Source organism: Neoarius graeffei, chromosome 20 (assembly GCF_027579695.1).
Source record: "Neoarius graeffei isolate fNeoGra1 chromosome 20, fNeoGra1.pri, whole genome shotgun sequence".
Classification (NCBI taxonomy): Eukaryota; Metazoa; Chordata; class Actinopteri; order Siluriformes; family Ariidae; genus Neoarius; species Neoarius graeffei.
Window position 1 is genome coordinate 2,725,644 of NC_083588.1, and position 22,542 is coordinate 2,748,185.

The window sequence follows — 22,542 nt, forward strand, 5'->3', positions numbered from 1 at the left end:
GTGTGTCCCAGAGTCTGTGTGCAGTGTGATTGCTGTGACGTCTGTGCTGGTTTTGTGAGCCTTCCTCAGATGGAAGATATTCTGTAACCCTGAGATTTTGTTGCCAGTAATGAGTTCAGCTGCTCTCACGACTCTCTGGAGGATCTTGCAGTCATGGATGGAGCAGCTGACAAACCGGAGATGCAAACACTTAGTCAGGATGCTCTTTATGGTGCATTTTAGAAGTTGGTCAGGAGTTTGGGCAGGAGGCCAACCTTCCTGAGCCTCTGATTCACTGATGAGCAAATTAATATGAGCTCTGGTTGTTGGAAGTGCACACCAAGGAGGAACTCGATAATCCGAACTCTTTCCACATCAGCTGCACCGATGTATAAGGCAGTGTTGTCGTCGAGTCACTAAACCTTGAGTCCGAGTCCAGTCCCGAATCCACAGTCTTCAAGTCCAAGTCACTGAAGAAAATTTCGAGTCGAGTCCAAGAACAAGACTCCAACCGCACCATGTGATGGTGTCTGTTGCTGCCTTTATGTGAAAGCGTATCTGCTAGATTAGATTAGATAGAACTTTATTGATCCCTTTGGGAGGGTTCCCTCAGGAAAATTAAAAAACTGTGCTACTGTGTTGGACTAACGTTCCTGCTCCACTGCCCCATTTTAGTTAACAGGCGACAGATAAAAAGCTTGTTCATCACTCAGCAAGCCCCGCCTGCTATGAACAGAGCAATGAACATAGCATGTCACTTCCTTCTCTGGGTGGAGTCTTACCAAATGACGATTGAAGTTCGAGGTCGTCCTCGTCATCTCCTCGATAGTTCTTCTACATATGGAACACACAGCAGTGCATTTTTTCCCACTGCATGAGAAGTCTGTATAAGCAAAGTGGACAATCCTAGGGGCGTCTCTCCAGGCATTTTAGCGTTGTTAATGCTAGTTTGTTCCTGAACATGATGTATGAACAGGTGAATGTGCATTCTCTTACACAAAATTAGTATAAAAATTAACGTAGATATAAATATAAATGACTTATGCCAAATTATTACGGCATGTTCCAAAAAATAAAGAAAAAAATTCATCTGAGTCCTCGTCTCCAATTTACGAGTCTGAATGCAGTTAATGCACGAGTCCGAGTCATCAGTGCTCAAGTCCAAGTCAAGTCACGAGTCCTTAAAATTAGGGCACGAGTCAGACTCGAGTACTACAAGCCTGGTCTAAGGGGGCGTGGCCATCCTCCTGCAGCCTCCTGTGATCCATAATCATCTCCTTCGTTTTGCTGAGGTTGAGGAAGAAGTTTCTTTCGTTGCACCAAAATGATCTCAGAGCTGTGCTTGGTGACACATGATTGTTGAGTGATTCATGAGTGTAGAGATCAGAGCCTCAGGGCAGCAGTCATTCAGACATCTGGCTGCAGACATCTTCAGGACATGGACAACGGTGGCCGTCTTGAAGCATGTGGGAATCACAGACAGTCTTTGGAAGAGATTAAAGATATGATCTGTGAAAACCAAAGCTAGCTGGCTGGCATATGATTTGAGGACACGGCCATGGACACCATCGTGATCTGGCACCTTGCATGGGTTGACTATCATTCACACTTAGCATTAGCACTTTTAGAATATCATGTCACCTCACAATCTCCGAATCCTGTCAAATCAGTTTATTTTAGTTCGTGTCAGCAGCGAAGGTTCAACATACCGTATGATCAAACAGGACTGAAAATTATCTCAGAAATCCTGCCATGCTCACTCATGGTAGTTAGCTTGTGAGCATGAGCAAGAGACTGGATCTAGAGAACAGTGTATCTATATTTAAAAAGACACCTTCAAAATCTTCCACATCCTGTCAGATTAGCTCATGTTAGCTGACTAGTTAGTTTTAGCACAAACATTCTGTCATACGATACCTGACTCAAATTTATCGCAGAGATCCTCTCAAATGAGCTTATTTTCAACAAGTTTTGACATAAAAATTCTGTCAGAAATTCAAAACATTTGTGTATGTTCGCTCTTCTTGCAAATTCTCTTCAGTGTCATAAATCGAAGAGTTTAATCTCTAACAGACTCCATTTCTCACTCACATTTCCATTAAAAAACCCATGAAATACACATTTTTTTATCATATTAAAATATTATATTAGCTGTAACGCTAAACGCTCCCTTATCAATGCTACTTTTCCCCCCCAAGTCTCTGAGTTTGAAAATGTAAAATCTATATTTGATGAAAATGTGGTCTCTCTCTCTCTCTGAAAGAAACTGTGGCGTGACAGTGATCTCGGACCGTGTGATAAATTCTGTGATTTAAAGCCGCTGTTGGGTGAAGATGATTCTCTCAGGATGGTTAAGACGTGATGCTTGAGTGACGCTCCCTGTGGTGTAATTATCAGGGTCAGCGTGAGGCATCCACCTTAGCAAACAAGCCGAGACGAGGGCCAAGCTGCCGAGTGCATGTGTCACAAAAAAAAACAAAACAAAAATAATCAGAAAAATTCTCAGTCTGGATGAGCCACTGAACAGGGGGATTAGTCACTAAAACAATATATTTCCATTTGAGTAGGAGTGTGGAGAGGCAGCTGCGTCTGACAGAGCCGTTTCTGTGAGTTTGGGAAACGAAATTATTTCCAAAAATATACATTATGTCTTCCCAAAGGGACCTTGGGATGTTTGGCATTGATTAGCATTGATTAGCACTGATTAGCGTTCCTCTAGGGCTTGATTTGATGCGATATCCCTGGTTGGGAAAAAAAATTCAAGATGATTAACAAACCTTTTTTGGATGAGATCAGAGCACAATTTTTTCATGACCAGTTATTTTCAGGAATAGCAACAGGCGAAATTAGAATTTATCATTTCTGTATTGTTATGCTAATCTGGTTAGTTTGCTAGCTGATGAACTGGTGCGTGATGGTTTTTGTCCTTCTTCTATTTTTTTCTTTCAGTGGAATGAGAATAGAATCTTGAAATGTAATTTTGTCTTTCACTTTTACTAATTTTTTTAAAAACATTGTTCATTTTGTGCAGCGCTGTGATGAGCTTTTACTTTAAGCATTTTTTAACATTGTGTGATGCAGTTCACCAAACTCATGGGTGCTGCCATCTTGGGTTTCTTAGTGATATTCGTCACCGGTCCGGTCTGTGTGTTTGTTTGTTTGTTTGCTTCCAGCTCGCTCACTGTCGGTTCAATCAGCTTGAAACTCATGATTCCCACCTATGGAATCAATTTTGTGCCAAAATGTTCATACAATACTTTTGAAATATCAAACAAAAACGACAAATCAAAATACAAAAAAAAGTAAATTTTTTTAGACTGGCAAACAAATTATTCGTGTAATCGTGCAAAATATCAGTCTATTACTCTTCAGAAACCTTTTATTTTTGTTCCGCGTCTTTCTCAGTTTTGTTTGACGTAATTTATTTTGGTTGCGATTCCAGCTTTCTAGTTTGCGCTCCCTGACTTTTTGCTTGCAGTTTTGGCACAAACTTCACGTGTGGGTGGGCTGTCCAGGAATGCATTCCCATTGGCTAGCTTGTGTTTGACTGACAGCTACGCTCAGCCATTCCCTACTCGGATTCTGGCGGACTGTTTGACGAGTGACCGATCCATTGACGGTAAGCAAGGATCGAGTGGACTTCAGTGGCGACTATGATATTGAATTAATTCAATAAAGTGTAAATTCAATATCATAGTCGCCACTGAAGTCCACTCGATCCTTGTTTACCGTCAACGGATCGGTCACTCGTCAAACAGTCCACCAAAATCCGAGTAGGAAATGGTCGCAACAGCCTCCGGGGAATGGCTGAGCGTAGCTGTCAGTCAAACACAAGTTAGCCAATGGGAATGCATTCCTGGACAGCACACCCACATGTGAAGTTTGTGCCAAAACTGCAAGCAAAAAGTCAGGGAGCGCAAACGAGAAAGCTGGAATCGCAACCAAAATAAATTACGTCAAACGAAACTGAGAAAGACGCGGAACAAAAATAAAAGGTTTCTGAAGAGTAATAGACTGATATTTTGCACGATTACACGAACAATTTGTTTGCCAGTCTAAAAAAAATTGACTTTTTTTCTTTTTTTGTATTTTGATGTCATTTTTGTTTGATATTTTAAAAGTATTGTATGAACATTTTGGCACAAAATTGATTCCATACCCACCTAGTGGTCAAATCTCTCATATTGACTTGATTTTTCCAATAAAATCGCCAGAACACTTTACTGTCTCGTACCTGTGAAAGATCGGATCCCTGAGGAAAATTTTGTATCCTTCCTAAAAAAAATCTATGATTTTCCTAATTTTTTATTTCATGGAGAAAAATTGAGAAAGTGTATAAATATCAGTGATACTGTTTTGATGAGAGTTAGCAAAAGTTTCAGCCTCTTATACACAGCACGTTCGAGCGCCACCATCATTAGTCATGCTCGGTGTCCACAGTTTAAAGTGAACATACCGCTAAATTCTGGCTACAAGAAAAAGCCTTTATCTGTAATTCTTACCCTGATACTCAAAATTCGAAATCTCTTTATTTTTGGCCAATGAATTTCTGATTGAAGTTTTTTTTTTCTCATAAATGGAAAATTAAACCAATAGAAAATGGTTGCTGGTTTGTGACCGGGTCAACGGACCGAAATGGAAATTTTATAAAACACTGGATTTTCAAATGTGCATAACTTTTTTTAAAGACATATTTACAAAATTAAACAAGTTTTCAATTCAGATATTCGCACTCTTTAATTTGATACATTACACAACACGATGACAAGGACTTTAAAAAACGGCCTGTCATTGCTACCTCCAGCGCCGTAATTTATAAAAACACTATTTTTCCAAGTTTTTTCTCGTAAATTTGCGAGTTTAATCTTGGAGTATTTCAGAGTTTCTTTCTCCCAAATTTATGCCTTTATAATCTCAGAGAAGATCCAAGTTTTTTTCTCTTTAATCTCAGAAATTATGGGATTTTTCTCAGAATATCACCCCTTCCCTCAGATCCGTTTTTTTTTTTTTTTTAACAACCTACAATAGCTCTAATACACCATTGTAAATGTATATATTTCAGTTCAGGAAAATTTGTTTTCATGTGAAGGGTTTTCACAGGATGCTACAGGTCATAAGATCAATTTCTCTTTCAGGAAATCTGTTCAATCTGTGAGGAAAAGGAAAAGTGATGTATTTGAGATACGATGAGTTTGCGCAAGGCCGCATTTTCCCTCCGTTCAATTCTGTTACCCCTCTTATACAGTCTGTTTCTCTCAATCTGGCCCGCATGGCTCCATGGCAAATCGCTTGTGTTCCCCTCCGAGAATCTTCACATGGGGTCAAACATATCCATCTTGATATTCCGCCATAAATCTGAGTGTCGCTGATAGATTTTGAAACAGTTGTCGGACGCAGTGATGGAATGCCGGCCCTCTCGATCTAATCCCTGTACAGTATCTCGCTGACCTTGCTGAGACCTGCACTGAATTGGTCTGACTGCTAAATCGTAGACTCCACAAGCAGGAACTATGCTGCTTTGCCACATGTGTTATTCCCCTTTTTACCGACAGCCAAAGAACAGCGAAGGCAGACTGAACCGCTGTCACCTTGGAAAACTGCTCTCATTTTTCACTCCTGTATTCCTCTTCAATTTGGCCCTGGCACAAAAGTGGCCAGAGTTCTCTATTGCTTCTTTGTTTCTTTGCTCCCTTCAGTAATCATTTAAAATGTCAAGCTGCTCGGTAGAACCTCGTTGAGCCCACGGTGGGCGTCGAAATTCTTTTAGAAAGCTCTTGAATTTGGCCCGAGATGAAATTGACCCAAGGTTCTTTCTTTTTGTTGCTTTCTTCATATCTCTTCGTCAGGGTTCATTAAACTGTTACAGCATCACTCAATCTGCTCAGGAAAACATTGCCTATGCCATGCTGGGGATTTTGATTGATTTCAAAGGCGTGTCTTTGGTTTTCTGTTGCGTTCTTGTTTGATTTGGCTCGAGCTCCTTCATTATGCCGTGCTCTTCATATCGCTCAGTCAGGGTTCATTACGATGTCATGGTATCACTCAAGCTGCTCTGTGGCACCTTGTTCCTGGGACTGTGCGTGTCTAAATCAATGAGTACACGCTTGCACTGATTATATTCCACTTCAGATTAACCTGAAATTTGGCCCAAAGTTAATTTCAGTCCTCTGTTCCTGTCTCTCAGTCAGAGATCATTACAGTGTTAGAGAATCTCTTGACCTGCTCAGGAGAACCTTGATGATTCCACGGTGAGTGTTTTGAGTCATTTAGATGGTTTGTCTTGTTTGCGCTGCTTTGTACTTGTTCCTCATACTTTGATTTTCTGCGAATTTAGCCCAAATCAAACTTGGCCCAGCTCCTTCATTTTGCTGAGCTCTTCATATCTCTCAGTCAGAGTTCATTAAGATGTCGTGGCATCGTTAAAGATGTGACATAGCAACTTGTCAATGTCGTTGTGGGTATGTAAATCAGTTTGAGTGTATCTTTTTTGAGCTAATTATCCTCCACTGTCTCTGGCATTGTTAGCATTTAAATGCATCAGAAGGATTGCCTTTGCTTGGGCTGATTATTGATTTCCTGCTCATTTGGCCTGCCCTAAAATGAGCCCAAGCTCCTTGATGTTGCTGAGCTTTTCAGGGTTCATTAAGATGTCAGTGGCATCACTCAAGCTGCTCTGTGGCATCTTGTCAATGACGTTGTCAGGATTCATATCAGTTAAATGCTGTGTCTTGTTTGGACCAATTATATTTCAGGAAGCAGTAGAATTCGTACCGTTGTTGATTTTCAACCTCATGTGCTCCAAAGTCAAAGTCCCTCCCATACCAGGACCTGGTCTTCCCAGGCAGTCTCCTGTCCCAGGAGTAACCAGGCCCTGAAGGCGCATTGGCCAGCGCCAATCTCCACTTCTATAGCCCTTGGCCTCTTGCTTATTATATAGCTAGGGTTACAGTGGGGGGGCGGGTCCTCTGGCAACCACAAGAGTTTGACTCCCCACTCGCATCTGGATTGCAGCGTGCCTTGCCAGATGGCAGTAGGTACCATTTTTATGACGGTCTTTGGTATGACCCAACCACGAGTAGAACTCACGATCTCCCAGTCGAGAGGCAGACGCGCTAACCACTAGGTCAGCTCGCGGTAACTCTCAGAGCTCATCAAAATGCTGGAGCTGCACCGTGGCACCTTGTGGGTGTTTAAATCCATTAGAAGGCCTGTCTTGTTTGGGCCAAATTGATGCTTTGGTCTGCACTTCTTTCTTTTGTTTCTCCTTTCTAATTATCCATTTCTGAGATGTTTTGGCACCAGCCATGCTGTTCCATGGCCCCTTGTCGAGAGCATGGTGGGCGTTCCAAACAGAAAGAAAGCTTGTCTTGATTGGGCCAATTATGTTTCAAGAAGCAGTGGAGATGTCGCTTTAATAATGCACTCCTGTATTCCAGAACAATTTGGCCCAGACTGAAATTCCATTCTCTGTTTCTGTCACACGTCTCAGTCAGAGATCGTTAAAATGTTGTTGAATTGCTTGAGCTCCTCACTCGAACCTTGTAGATGGCCTGATTATACTTGAGGCTGTAGCAGAATTGATGCTTTGATTTTCCACTCCAGTGTTCCTCGTCAACTTGAAAAACGGTCTGAGTTCTCCTCTTCTTTCATATCTCTCAGTCGGGGATCATTAGAATTTCATGGCATCACTCGAGCTGCTTGGTGACACCTTGTCGATGGCATGGTGGGCGTTATATAAACCTGAGAGAAAACTTGAGTTGTTTGACTCGATTATATCTGAGAGAGTAGCAGCAGAACTGATGCTGTGATTTTCCGCTTCAATTTATCAGAAGACAAGAGGATCTGATCTACACTGTACTTCTTTCTTTCAGTCCTCTGATTAGATGTTTTCTTTTTCAGATCCTCTGTGGTGCTTTGTCGACAGTTTGGTGGACGTTTAACTCGGAGAGAAAGCTTGTCATACAGTGGTGCTTGAAAGTTTGTGAACCCTTTAGAATTTTCTATATTTCTGCATAAATATGACCGAAAACATCATCAGATTTTCACACAAGTCCTAAAAGTAGATAAAGAGAACCCAGTTAAACAAATGAGACAAAAAATATTATACTTGGTCATTTATTTATTGAGGAAAATGATCCAATATTACATATCTGTGAGTGGCAAAAGTATGTGAACCTCTAGGATTAGCAGTTAATTTGAAGGTGAAATTAGAGTCAGGTGTTTTCAATCAATGGGATGACAATCAGGTGTGAGTGGGCACCTGTTTTATTTAAAGAACAGGGATCAATCAAAGTCTGATCTTCACAACACATGTTTGTGGAAGTGTATCATGGCACGAACAAAGGAGATTTCTGAGGACCTCAGAAAAAGCGTTGTTGATGCTCATCAGGCTGGAAAAGGTTACAAAACCATCTCTAAAGAGTTTGGACTCCACCAATCCACAGTCAGACAGATTGTGTACAAATGGAGGAAATTCAAGACCATTGTTACCCTTCCCAGGAGTGGTTGACCAACAAAGATCACTCTAAGAGCAAGGCATGTAATAGTCGGCGAGGTCACAAAGGACCCCAGGGCAACTTCTAAGCAACTGAAGGCCTCTCTCACATTGGCTAATGTTAATGTTCATGAGTCCACCATCAGGAAAACACTGAACAACAATGGTGTGCTTGACAGGGTTGCAAGGAGAAAGCCACTGCTCTCCAAAAAGAACATTGCTGCTCGTCTGCACTTTGCTAAAGATCATGTGGACAAGCCAGAAGGCTATTGGAAAAATGTTTTGTGGACAGATGAGACCAAAATAGAACTTTTTGGTTTAAATGAGAAGCGTTATGTTTGGAGAAAGGAAAACACTGCATTCCAGCATAAGAACCTTATCCCATCTGTGAAACATGGTGGTGGTAGTATCATGGTTTGGGCCTGTTTTGCTGCATCTGGGCCAGGACGGCTTGCCATCATTAATGGAACAATGAATTCTGAATTATACCAGCGAATTCTAAAGGAAAATGTCAGGACATCTGTCCATGAACTGAATCTCAAGAGAAGGTGGGTCATGCAGCAAGACAACGGCCCTAAGCACACAAGTTGTTCTACCAAAGAATGGTTAAAGAAGAATAAAGTTAATGTTTTCGAATGACCAAGTCAAAGTCCTGACCTTAATCCAATGGAAATGTTGTGGAAGGACCCGAAGTGAGCAGTTCATGTGAGGAAACCCACCAACATCCCAGAGTTGAAGCTGTTCTGTACGGAGGAACGGGCTAAAATTCCTCCAAGCCGGTGTGCAGGACTGATCAACAGTTACTGGAAACATTTAGTTTCAGTTATTGCTGCACAAGGGGGTCACACCAGATACTGAAAGCAAAGGTTCACATACTTTTGCCACTCACAGATATGTAATATTGGATCATTTTCCTCAATAAATAAATGACCAAGTATAATATTTTTGTCTCATTTGTTTAACTGGGTTCTCTTTATCTACTTTTAGGACTTGTGTGAAAATCTGATGATGTTTTCGGTCATATTTATGCAGAAATATAGAAAATTCTAAAGGGTTCACAAACTTTCAAGCACCACTGTATTTGGCCCGATTATACTTGAGGAAACAGTAGAAATAAGGCTTTGATTTTCCCCTTAACCCAAAAGACAATCTGAGATCTCCTGTGGTTCTTTATTTCTTTCGTCGCTTCCTTCACATCCCAGATTCAGGATCATTGAAATTTCATGGCCTCCCTCATTTGAACTGCTGTGTGACACCTTGCTGATGGCGTGGTTAGTGAGGAAGCTCTTCATGTTTGGCTTGATTATCCTTGAGGAAGCAGGAGCAGCAGTTGATCCAGTGATTTTGCCCCTCTGGCCCCAAAATGACCCCAAATACCCTATAATTCTTTCCTTTGGTATTCCTTTAAGGATTGTGAAATGGTGTTTTGCCAACACTCTCGTACCTCTGCGCCACCTTATCAATGACTTTGGTCCCTGAAAAGGCTTGTCGAGTTGTTTTGATGGTGATTATGGTGAGACTCATCCTCATATAAGCCGAGAATTACTCTGGTTGCCTCCATGACAGACAAGGACCAATGTGGTGGACATGTTGTTCGAGTTTCCCAAAAAACTGGAGCATTGATGCTTTGATTTTTCCTTTCCCGTGTTTTCTCATCAGCCCAAAAGCTTCACATCTAAATCTCTCCTTTCATTTCTTTTTAAAAATATATGTCTATAGTTGAGTTGAGGTTCATTAAAAGGTTTTCCCATCAGCTGCATTGCTGCTTCTTGGCACCTCATCGATAATCCAACTTCCACTTCTGTCCACATGGAGTCTATTGTTCTTTGGGCCAATTATGCTTATTGAGGAAGTGGCAGAGATGGAGATTTGACTCAATAGATGGCAGGAACGGTGGTATGAGATCCATGAAAGGCCACAAAACAATATCAATTTATCTGCATGGATGTTTGCACAGTAGCGAGGTTCAGTTTCATTAGAAGGAGTGTCGCTGTAAAGTGAGAGCAGAGCAGTAATGAAAGATGCGTTATAATGTCAGCTCTGGCTAGGGAGATGGGATTGTTTTCTCCTGCTCTTTCTCTCAGTGATGTGATTGGAAACTTGTATTGCAGCAATAAATGATATTTACACCCACCATCAGCATGATTTCAAATGAAAATATTCTTTGCAATACTTAAGACATGCACATGGTAGTTTGCATTTTTACAGCGCTTAGAAGCTCGACCCTCAGATTTGGATTGAAACTCCAAGACCGATTACTGACCAGGCGTTCCATGAGCACAGCAATCAGGAATACTAATTTGGAGCAATACATAGCATGCAGAACATAATACAGGTCCAGAAGCACTAATAGAGCCAGTCGATATCAGTGTAATAGTTTCTCCCACAATGCACTGCGAGATGGTTCAGTATTGATTAATATGGCTCTCGATTTAATAAGGAAAAAACCATATAATAGATGCAGCCTTCTGGGAACAGATCGATATGGACTCCATATGAATTTATAAGTGCTCGCCCGCTACATGCTGTCCAGAGGTAGAGGTGGAGAGTTAAGGGGGAAAGAAAAATGATTTCCTGTTGTACAGATCATCAAACCGAGAGGAGAGCACATGCTGAAATGTGCAGCAATACACGCTGCAATTCGGTGATATATACAGGAACGTCTCGTGCTGTTATCGGAAAATAATCAACTACAGGATGGTGTGATGAAGCAGAGTTACTGTGAGTCATAAAACAGCATGACATGATGAGTCTTTCATTCCTCTGACATCACAGCAATTTGCCAACAATGACAATTTTGGATTTGTTGAAAAAACGATACTTTTTGATCCGTTTAACGTCGCAGAACATCCATGATAAAGTTCTTCTGTTATGGCAGCTCCAGTCATTCTTTCAAGAGCATCACTTTTTCTCATTCTTCAACTTAATAAGAATGAAAAAACAGATCGGCTCTGGTCACATGACAGTTTGCGAATATTTGGCAACGAAAAATTCGTAGCATCGCCACCAATGTTCTCCAAACTTCACGGCGAATGTTCTCCAAACTTCACGAGTTGTTTTTTGGTGTGTCTCCGCCTCCTGAGTGGCCAAAAAGATCACAAAAAAATTCAGTGCATGCATTGAAATTTGATGGTGATGTTTTCGTCGGGGGCGGCACGGTGGTGTAGTGGTTAGCGCTGTCGCCTCACAGCAAGAAGGTCCTGGGTTCGAGCCCCGGGGCCGGCGAGGGCCTTTCTGTGCGGAGTTTGCATGTTCTCCCCGTGTCCGCGTGGGTTTCCTCCGGGTGCTCCGGTTTCCCCCACAGTCCAAAGACATGCAGGTTAGGTTAACTGGTGACTCTAAATTGAGCGTAGGTGTGAATGTGAGTGTGAATGGTTGTCTGTGTCTATGTGTCAGCCCTGTGATGGCCTGGCGACTTGTCCAGGGTGTACCCCGCCTTTCGCCTGTAGTCAGCTGGGATAGGCTCCAGCTCGCCTGCGACCCTGTAGAACAGGATAAAGCGGCTACAGATAATGAGATGAGATGTTTTCATCGGCAAACTAAGCAGCATATACTCATAGATCGGTTTAGGAACACTTCCCAAAGTTCAGGGAACTGTTGCCAAGCTTCTTGAGATGTATTTGTCTTGAATCCATATCCCCGATGCAGCCTCACCTTTATATTCAACAATCCTTCGCTGAGGTTCATAATATAATCGGTTGGGCGAAGGGTTCATGAATATTCGACAAAAGTTTGGCGACGGTTAGACGACGCATTTGTGATCATTGCTGATTGGTCAGTGCTGATGTCATGCATTGTTGAAATCTATTGAGCAAGGCATTGGTGATTATTTTCCTGCCAGACGCCGATATGTACAAAACCCTCAAACATGCCTCCGAGGAAGAAACGCCAGGTTTCCTCAAAAGATAAGGGCCAAGTGTTCGCCTGCTGTGTGACCACAGCCTTTAGCTTGCCTGTATGAAGTGCACATCACCATCAAAACGCCACATTTTCATCGATAACCCATCGCAAAGCATCGCGAGCTGGAGTGTCAACCATAGCTTTACCAAGAAACCGCAAACTCATTCAATTGAAAGTTCTGTCTTCACCTCTGGCACTGGAGACTCCATCCAAAAATGGAAAGGAAAAATGCACTGACAGTGTGGAGCCTTGTAAAATGTTTACGATAACTTGTTCGAGCGAGCGCATTAATATCAACAGAAAAATAAGCAAAAACGAATTGCAGAAAAATAAACTGGGCTCAACAATGTTTTATCGAAAAACACAGGATGTCAGGTGTTAATTTTTAAATACAATATTGTGATGTCATATGTGAATGGTAACTCACGTCCCTGATTTAATTAATTTGTGAACTTCACTATTTTTTCTTCATGAACTTGTGAAATGTTAACGAACTCGACCTCCACTGACTGTTTATTCAATCAGTGACTCAAAATCATATGAATTATTACAAACTGTGGAGAACTTTACTGAACTTGTCTCCAAGTGTAAATCTGTACACGTCAGATATGTAAACCAAATAAACCATATGTTTGTTCACTAATTAATTGTCAGATGATCCTGAAACTGCTTCGTAAAGGATAAACGCTCCAGGGCATGGATTCACCTCGTCAAACTCAAGTCAGTTCTCTCGAGAATGCAGCTGTTTCTCCAGAATGTATATCCGTGTAGATTTAGCAACCTGCAGACTCGATATTTTGGAGCACACCCGAGCTTCTCCATCTTACACGGTCATTAATTAACCGTCCTGAATAAAGCTGGACGTGGGCCGTTTATCTCCGTTGTGAACAGACCTCCTGGACGAGCGTTCTTATTGAGCAAAGATGCTGATTTCTAATCTGTTCCTCTTTATCTATCGAGGCACAGAGCTGACGAAAGATAAAACCTGGTGTCTCTGGAGGCTGACGGTGCTGATGATAACGACCTCCGGGCGTGCCAATCATTTGTGATTCATCTGGCGTCTGGAAAACAGAGCCAGATCGAGATCAGCGCTTGGAATTAGTATTAGCGTAGGATCATTGTGACACTCGCGGAGTTTAGGTTCACAGTTCGTCTAAATCTGTGTCTCAGTGGTGAACGCAATCATCAGTCAACAAACAGGTGGTGAATTTTTATTCTTATTTCGAAACAAATAGTCGTCTGTGTGAGGAATAAAACACTCCATGTTGTGCTGTGATAGAAAAATGATCCACAGAGGTGATGTGATGAAGTGGAGTTTGAGTTACTCACCTAAAGTTGATTCGTTTCCTCAAACCACACGCCCCATAGAGTGTTTTATTCCTCTTATATGACAGCACAATGATTACAATTTTTTATCCAGTAAAGAGCATGCGATACTTTTTTTATCCATTTCAATTTACATTCAATGTTCTGAAATATCCAAGAAACACTTACATTATCGCAGCTATAAACAGTCGTTCCCTCACCAGCCTCAGTTTATTCTCTGTCTTGAAGTTAAGAAGACTTCAATTCGGCAGATCAGGTGAAAATCCAAATTCAGTCCAGATTGCTTGAAACTGCTCTCACTGAATTGAATGCAGAACAACACACTTCGTACAGAATTAAAAGATGTTTATCCATTCTTGAGATATTACAAATCAAAGATTGAAGAAACGGCTTAATTTTTATTAAACGGCCGTAATATTCTGTATGAGGATCACATGGTCCAAAATGGGCCTCATTAACCAATGAGATCAAATGTTTTTTTTTTTTTCTTAATAACTTTTCTATTTTTCAAGATATTTACATGGAAATTGTCAGGAACATGGATGGTTGTATTCTGAATGCAAAGTTTAAAAATTAGTTTTTAATTAGTATTAATTATGCTAATTAGGTTAAAACATTAAATTAGTACACTCAATAAAGTAATAAAATATTATTTCTAATTGCCTCTTTGTGCTCTGTAACCCTTTGTATTTCTCAGTAGCGCCTACTTGTGTTTATATGAAAGAATATAAATGATTATTTCGATTAATATTCACAGCTTTCAAGGCGAACCTCGAAAAAACTGTCTGATCCACATCCAGTAAACAATTCACATTCACTCAACTTAAATCCACACTCGCGTTTCTGACTTCTGTTTTTTTTTTTAAATCTCATTCCAACCACTAAGATCTCAATATTTTTCATCAAAACACTGACAGCTGTATTCTAAAATAGTTATTTATTTACAGGAATTGGTTTGATTTGAAAAAATAAGTAGGTAAAGCTCTGAAAACTCACTTCAAAGTCTCCCGTGAATCAGAACATCAAAACTAGCAGAGGGAAAATTTTGCTGAATCCTTCATCAGAAACAGTGAGAGCAAGAGAACATCCCTATAAAAGTGATCTGATTGATATTGACGAGTAATCCAGTGGGAAACTGATCAGGAGAGAGAGAGAGAGAGAGAGAGAGAGAGAGAGAGAGCCTGACCGCTTTCCCGTGACTCAAAAAGAAAAGCACCGGCAGTGTCCCGACATCCCGCGAGCAGGGTTTTTACTCTGTTGTACCGACTTCAACCTGCCTTTACTCCCAAAGTACTGAACAGATCTTAACCAGATACATTTCTTTGGAAAGCAGAGATTATAAGCTTTTTAATGAGAGTATTCACAATAGAAAATGGTCAAGAGTTCAGCAATGACAGATTTGGAAACTTTGATGAGCGTCTGGATGGACAAGTTTCACAGCACAGCCAGCGAGCAACTTCAAGAGAAAAACACAGCTTGACATGTGACTGAGAAACCGCAAAGAAAGCGGAAACTCCTGCGAAAATGTCGGAAAACTTTTGGAAACATTGTAGTTTTATGTCTGACCATTACAAAGCAGCTCTGACACTGGAGTCTCCTTCTGTTCAACAAACATCTCGTTGCAGAAAAGTCCCTGCGAGTGAGCTGTTATGATAAACAATAACGTATTCGAATGAGGGATTCGAACAATGCAATTGTTGTTTGAATTAATAAAATGAAACAATAATAATAATAATAATCATCATCATCATCCATGGTATAATGAGGCTTCAAATGCAACCAAATTTAACATCTAAAACTCGATAAATAATTGTCTTAAATGGCGAAAACACGATCTAATTCTCAGACTTCTCACAAGAGCATCATGAGAAAGTGAAGTACTTGATGACTTTTAACTCAAACTCCTTCTGTTTATGCGCTCATTCGAGTGAAGCGAGTCAAATAACGAGCGAGCGTCCTTTCTCGTAAACTCAGCATTACCGTGCGGATGAAATTAAGGACGTTAATGCGGATTCTCTGCCCTGCTGCGTCGTCAAGCCTCTGTTTAATTATATTTACCTAATGAGCTCGTGTGATTGTGAGTGTCTCGAGTGCTGTTATTCCTCAGCTTTCAGATGACTGGCTTCCGTCTTTATCGCTCTGTTCCTCTTTTCCTTTTCCACTTCACTGCTTATCTCCTGGTGTAGAAGTCGACTTAGTGCTCTGACTTTTCTTTCTTTTCTTTTCTTTTTTTGAAGTGGAAAAGCTTGGAGGTATTTTGGAGGTCTTTATCTCACGTGCACGGTTCTAAAAGTCAGTGTGACATTTCTTATCTCGGTGTGTTGTGTTGTCTCGTGTTTGTTTCTTGGAGGATTTTATGATCTGAAAGCGTCTCGGAAGAAGAGACACAAGACCTTGTCCAGAATGAAAGAGGAAATGTGCTATTCGGAAGGAGGACGCAGGAAAACTCCGAGCCGCCGGCACTGATTCTCGTTACCGCTGCGTGAAGTGAAAAATAAAAAGCTTTTCTGTCTGACGCTTTGGTCTCACAGGTTCTTAATAGCTCAAGACATTAAAGTGTGTGTTTTTCTGTGCACATGTTCCACTCAGCATCCATGAAGTTTTCAAGGGCAGCCGAGCCCCAAAGAGATGATTTAAATGTAAAGTCAGCTTGAATGCATGAACGCACTCGAGTAAGAAAGAACGAGAGCAGATCAAACGCCTGAAAACAACAAAAGGGAAAAACAAGTCAGAGAAGCAGAACGGAGAGAGAACACGGGCGTGGTTCTGCACTTTCAGTCCTTTTACATTAAGAATTGATGCTTGTGCACTCAGCTCAGCTTTGTTGTGCTCCAGATATTCTGGAGTGTTCTATACGGGGCGGAACATGGCATCAGAATCAGGCTTATTTTCTTTTCTTTTTTTTTTTTTTGCTTATGAAAAAAACACTCCTCTAAAACATGCAAAATAATCACCAATATTAGCAGTTGATTATTTTCCTCAAACAGCACACCCTGAAGTCACATGACAGCAGTTTGTCAAGGATTGCAAGTCGTTGTTGTTGTTGTTTTTAAAAATTCAAGTTAAGAACACATTTCAAAAGTGCTTTTTATCCATTTCTAGTGATATTGTGGATTATTCTGTTCACATTTACTGGATATGAGGAATCGTGCACTCTGATTGGCTACTCTAATCAGATACTAGGATATCACCTCATATACCATGAATAGAGAAAAACAAAATGGCAGAGCGTGTTGCTGAACCAACCGAAGACGAAATAAAAACTCGACTCGAAAACAAAACCCTAAAAAATACAAAAAAAGCAACAAAATATGGAATAAAAGTATTTGATGGTTTGAACATATCTTTTTTTTTCAAGAATTATTATTATTGCAATTTTCACAAATTGCTCCTGTCATTTCGCCGGTTTGTTTACATTCTAAGCGGAAATTATTTTGTTGGATGTTTTATACAAAGTTTTTTTTATTTATCGAATTTGCAAAAATTAAAAATAAAGTTCTGTTTCTCAAAATCCAGTGAATGTGGAAAGAATAAAACAGTTATTCCACTCAATCTTGGTGCTGCGCGCCTCGTCAGCTATCAGCTCACGAACGGTATGACTCGATATCAGGGAATAACTGTTAAATATTATAGCAGCTATAAACAGTCCTTTTTTCACTAGACTTATTTTTCCTTTCTCTCTCTCTCTCTCTCTCTCTCTCTCTCTCTCTCTATCTGGAGACTCCTTCCATAAATGCCCTGTTGCTATTGGAAACGAGAAATAGAGCATTAATATAAACCTGTGATTCATAGAAACACATTCTGATGAATTCAAATTAATGTAATTCAAATGAATGTATTTGTTTGTTTGTTGCAGATGGGTAAATGGGAGAACCTCAGTCTGACGCTGAAGTACCCGGTGTGGCCGCGCTTCAACTCGTTCGGCGACACTGAGACAGACGATAATCACCTGAACATTGTGACTTTAGAGGAGAAGCCCTTTGTCATCGTGGAGAACGTGGAACGTCTGACAGGAACCTGCATGCGGAACTCAGTCCCCTGCCGCAAGCACATCAAAGAGTGAGTTCACGCCTCGATCTCAAGCTCATCTCTCTCTCTCTCTCTCTCTCTCTCTCTCTCGTGTCTTTTGTTTATTTATTTTGTCGTTAATTTATTCTGGCTTTTAGCTAAGTGCTTTGTCTGTCTTATCAGTATGCACACTTGAAATTGTTTTATGATCAGAAACCCGGCCCAGAAGGCCTCCAGTCGTTTTTTATCCCTTCAGGAAGCCTTGTTAAAAGGGTTTATTGGCATGTTGTGGTGGCTTCGCTGCCTCACCGTTACAGCACTGCTGCGTTCAGCAACTTCCTCTCTGGCTTGGGGAAAAGCGCACTTCAGCCTTTTTGAGAAAATTACAGGTCAGATGATGAAAAGCACAGCGTTCTAACGTTCTAACTGACCTGCTGGTGAACTGTAATGACTGACGTCACCAAACAACAGCCGATATCAACACTGCTGTGTGAAAGGCTTCTCATTTGTTGTTCAATGTCAAGTCATTGGCTTTCCAATGAACAACAACATCAAGCTTGAGATCACGTTTTCTTTTCCGACACCAACACTAAAACCTTGAGGAACAGCCATGGTCCATCTCCGAGACCCATCTGATATTGTTTTCTTTCATCCATCCATGCATTTTCTTCTACTTACAGTGGGGCTTGAAAGTTTGTGAACCCTTTAGAATTTTCTATATTTCTGCATAAATATGACCGAAAACAACATCAGATTTTCACACAAGTCCTAAAAGTAGATAAAGAGAACCCAGTTAAACAAATGAGACAAAAATATTATACTTGGTCATTTATTTGTTGAGGAAAATGATCCAATATTACATATCTGTGAGTGGCAAAAGTATGTGAACCTCTAGGATTAGCAGTTAATTTGAAGGTGAAATTAGCATCAGGTGTTTTCAATCAATGGGATGACAATCAGGTGTGAGTGGGCACCCTGTTTTATTTAAAGAACAGGGATCTATCAAAGTCTGATCTTCACAACACATGTTTGTGGAAGTGTATCATGGCACGAACAAAGGAGATTTCTGAGGACCTCAGAAAAAGCAGTTGATGCTCATCAGGCTGGAAAAAGTTACAAAACCATCTCTAAAGAGTTTGGACTCCACCAATCCACAGTCAGACAGATTGTGTACAAATGGAGGAAATTCAAGACCACTGTTACCCTCCCCAGGAGTGGTCGACCAACAAAGATCACTCCAAGAGCAAGGCGTGTAATAGTCAGCGAGGTCACAAAGGACCCCAGGGTAACTTCTAAGCAACTGAAGGCCTCTCTCACATTGGCTAATGTTAATGTTCATGAGTCCACCATCAGGAGAACACTGAACAACAACGGTGTGCATGGCAGAGTTGCAAGGAGAAAGCCACTGCTCTCCAAAAAGAACGTTGCTGCTTATCTGCAGTTTGCTAAAGATCACGTGGACAAGTCAGAAGGCTACTGGAAAAATGTTTTGTGGATGGATGAGACCAAGATAGAACTTTTTGGTTTAAATGAGAAGCGTTATGTTTGGAGAAAGGAAAACACTGCATTCCAGCACAAGAACCTTATCCCATCTGTGAAACATGGTGGTGGTAGTATCATGGTTTGGGCCTGTTTTGCTGCATCTGGGCCAGGACGGCTTGCCATCATTGATGGAACAATGAATTCTGAATTATACCAGCGAATTCTAAAGGAAAATGTCAGGACAACTGTCCATGAACTGAATGTCAAGAGAAGGTGCGTCATGCAGCAAGACAATGACCCTAAGCACACAAGTCGTTCTCCCAAAGAATAGTTAAAGAAGAATCAAGTTAATGTTTTCGAATGACCAAGTCAAAGTCCTGACCTTAATCCAATCAAAATGTTGTGGAAGGACCCGAAGTGAGCAGTTCATGTGAGGAAACCCACCAACATCCCAGAGTTGAAGCTGTTCTGTACAGAGGAACGGGCTAAAATTCCTCCAAGCCGGTGTGCAGGACTGATCAACAGTTACCGCAAACGTTTAGTTGCAGTTATTGCTGCACAAGGGGGTCACACCAGATACTGAAAGCAAAGGTTCACATGTGGTTTTGCCACTCACAGATATGTAATATTGGATCATTTTCCTCAATAAATAAATGACCAAGTATAATATTTTTGTCTCCTTTGTTTAACTGGGTTCTCTTTATCTACTTTTAGGACTTGTGTGAAAATCTGATGATGTTTTAGGTCATATTTATGCAGAAATATAGAACATTCTAAAGGGTTCACAAACTTTCAAGCCCCACTGTATCTGAAGTCAGGTCACAGTGGCAGCAGGCTAATCAGGGCATTCCAGGTGTCCCTCTTCTCAGCAACGCTTTCCAGTTCCTCCTGGGGGATCCCAAGGTGCTCCCAGGCCAGATGAGATATATACTCTCTCCAGCATGTTCTGGGTCTACCCCAAGGTCTTCTCCCAGTTGAACGTGCCTGGAAAACCTCTAAAGGAAGGCACCCAGGAGGCATCCTAATCAGATGTCCGGACCACCTCAGCTGACTCCTTTCAACATGAAGGAGCAGCGGCTCGACTCCGAGATCCCTCCAGATGTCTGAGCTCCTCACCCTGTCTCTATGGCTGAGCCCAGCCACCCTCCGGAGAAAGCTCATTTCAGCCGCTTGTATCGCGATTTCGTCCTTTCGGTCACTACGCAAAGCTCATGACCATCAGTGAGGGTTGGAATGTTGGCTGAATGGCAAATGGAAAGCTTTGCCTTCTGACTCCGCTCCCTCTTCACCATGATGGACCGGTACAACACCTGCAATCCGCCTGTCCATCTCATCCTCCATTTTACCATCACTCGTGAACAAGACCCCGAGATACTTGAACTCCTTCACTTGTTTTTCTTCAAGAAAAAAAATGCAAAGTTTTAATTTCTACTCAATCCTCACAAAAGAAAAAAAAATACCCCTTATGGTTTTGATGTAAACATTTCCCGTTCCCAAAATGTCCAATATTTTCTCTGAAATCTGATCCGCCATTTTTTGTTGGTACATGCCATCATTTTTCTTGTGAATTTCGAATTAGTGTAATATTTCTCATGGTGAGATGATGACATAATAATAAAACTATTAACATTAAAAAATTTATTATTTAGCCATTTATCATCTTTTATAATATTTTTACTCAAATGACTTACATTTAATTTCATCATTGAAGAATGATAGATTTGATGAAACCTTGTTTCGACATTTCTTGTTACCAACAACTGACATTTTTAATTAATTTTTTTATTTATTAAAGTGTGATACATCATACTTTTTTATCCCTTTACAGTTACACATATTTAATGTCCTTGAAACAAGCTAGCTAGCTATAAATTAGCTCGAAACAGTCGCTCCTTCACAGGCCTCTCTTTATCCTCTCTCAATCTTAAGAAAAGAAAAAAACGCATGTTGTCATGCACGTCTTTGAAATGTCCAGACGCTGGAGACTCCTTCCTTCAACATTAAATATTGTTAAACATCTCCTTCAAGAACGATTATCTGGAAACGACTGTTAGTGATTGAAAATTAATCTGCACCATGTAAACCAATCAGAGCCCAGAATTATGATGTCATGATGTAAATGTGTGTGGATTTATATATATATATATATATATATATATATATATAGTGTGTGTGTATGTATATGTGTGTGTGTGTGTGTGTGTGTTATAACATATCTCTGGCTCAGGTCGATCAGGACAATGGGAATTTTTTGCGCACTGCTAATTATGGTGATCTCGCAGGATGGCTGACACGATTTGAGCTAACGAGCGCACGCGGAGCTCTTGGCTCGCTTTATCCGTCTGCTTGTAAACTCTGTTTTGCTTTCCTCCTACGACACAATTCACAGCCGAGCTTCCAGGAAGCAGGAAGAAGAGGAGGAGGAGGAGGAGGAGCTCATTGATGCATGCTCTCTCCAGTGCGATGTAATAGCTCTCCTCTCTGAGCTGTATCACAGAAATGACTTCACCGTCGAGTTCTGCAGGACAAACCCAGTGAGATACGCAACACCAGAGACGACTCCTGCTCCCGGCACAGGACATATTCAGGAGACGCAGAACTATTCTTTACTGTTATGACCAAATATTTGTGATATTGACGAAATGTAAATACTGACATCTCAGATTCTGAGAGTCGTAAAGAAGAATTATGTCTTAATGAGGTCCAGGATGTTGAACGTTATGAACTACCACAGAGGTCTTGAATTCCAGTTGGCCAGAAGGTGTTGGTTAATTTCCGGTAACGTGACCAGTATTCAGCAGACACTGTTATCCAGAGCAATGTACAACATCCCCGGAGCAGGTGGGGGTTCCGTGCCTTGCTCATGGGTTTGGTGAGGTGCCATGCTCGGTTATAGAAGCGAGTTGTTTATAATCATGTTACTGTTATCACCCAGATGAGGATGGGTTCCCTTTTGAATCTGGTTCCTCTTGAGGTTTCTTCCTCGTGTCATCTGAGGGAATTTTTTCCTCACCACTGTCGCCACAGGCTTGATCATTGGGGATAAATTCGGGATAAAATTAGCTCATGTTTAAAGTCTTTAATTTTCTGGAAAGCTGCTCTGTGACAATGTCTGTCTGTCGTTAAAAGCGCTCTACAAATCAACTTGACTTGACTTCAGCCATTCCTGCCGGTCCAGGGAATCAAAACAGCGACCTTTTGGTTGGTCGAGTTCATCTTAATACCAAGGATCACATCACACAGACTTGAGCTGCTTCTCTTATGATTAAGCCATGGCTTCCCCAGGGACATAGTGGGGCAGAGTGGCGCTCTGTAATCAGGAGACGTTACGGTTTTAGGGTGTTTTCACACTT

At 41.1% G+C, this 22,542-nt stretch overlaps 1 protein-coding gene across 1 annotated transcript in view; it reads left to right on the forward strand.

Moving 5' to 3' along the window:
* grin2aa (glutamate receptor, ionotropic, N-methyl D-aspartate 2A, a) overlaps window positions 1-22,542 on the forward strand; it is a 204,618-nt gene that overhangs the window by 145,287 nt on the left and 36,789 nt on the right. Inside the window, exon 4 of the mRNA XM_060901097.1 lies at window positions 17,556-17,758. Coding sequence (XP_060757080.1) covers window positions 17,556-17,758 — 203 coding nt within the window. The remainder of the gene's footprint in view (window positions 1-17,555; window positions 17,759-22,542) is intronic.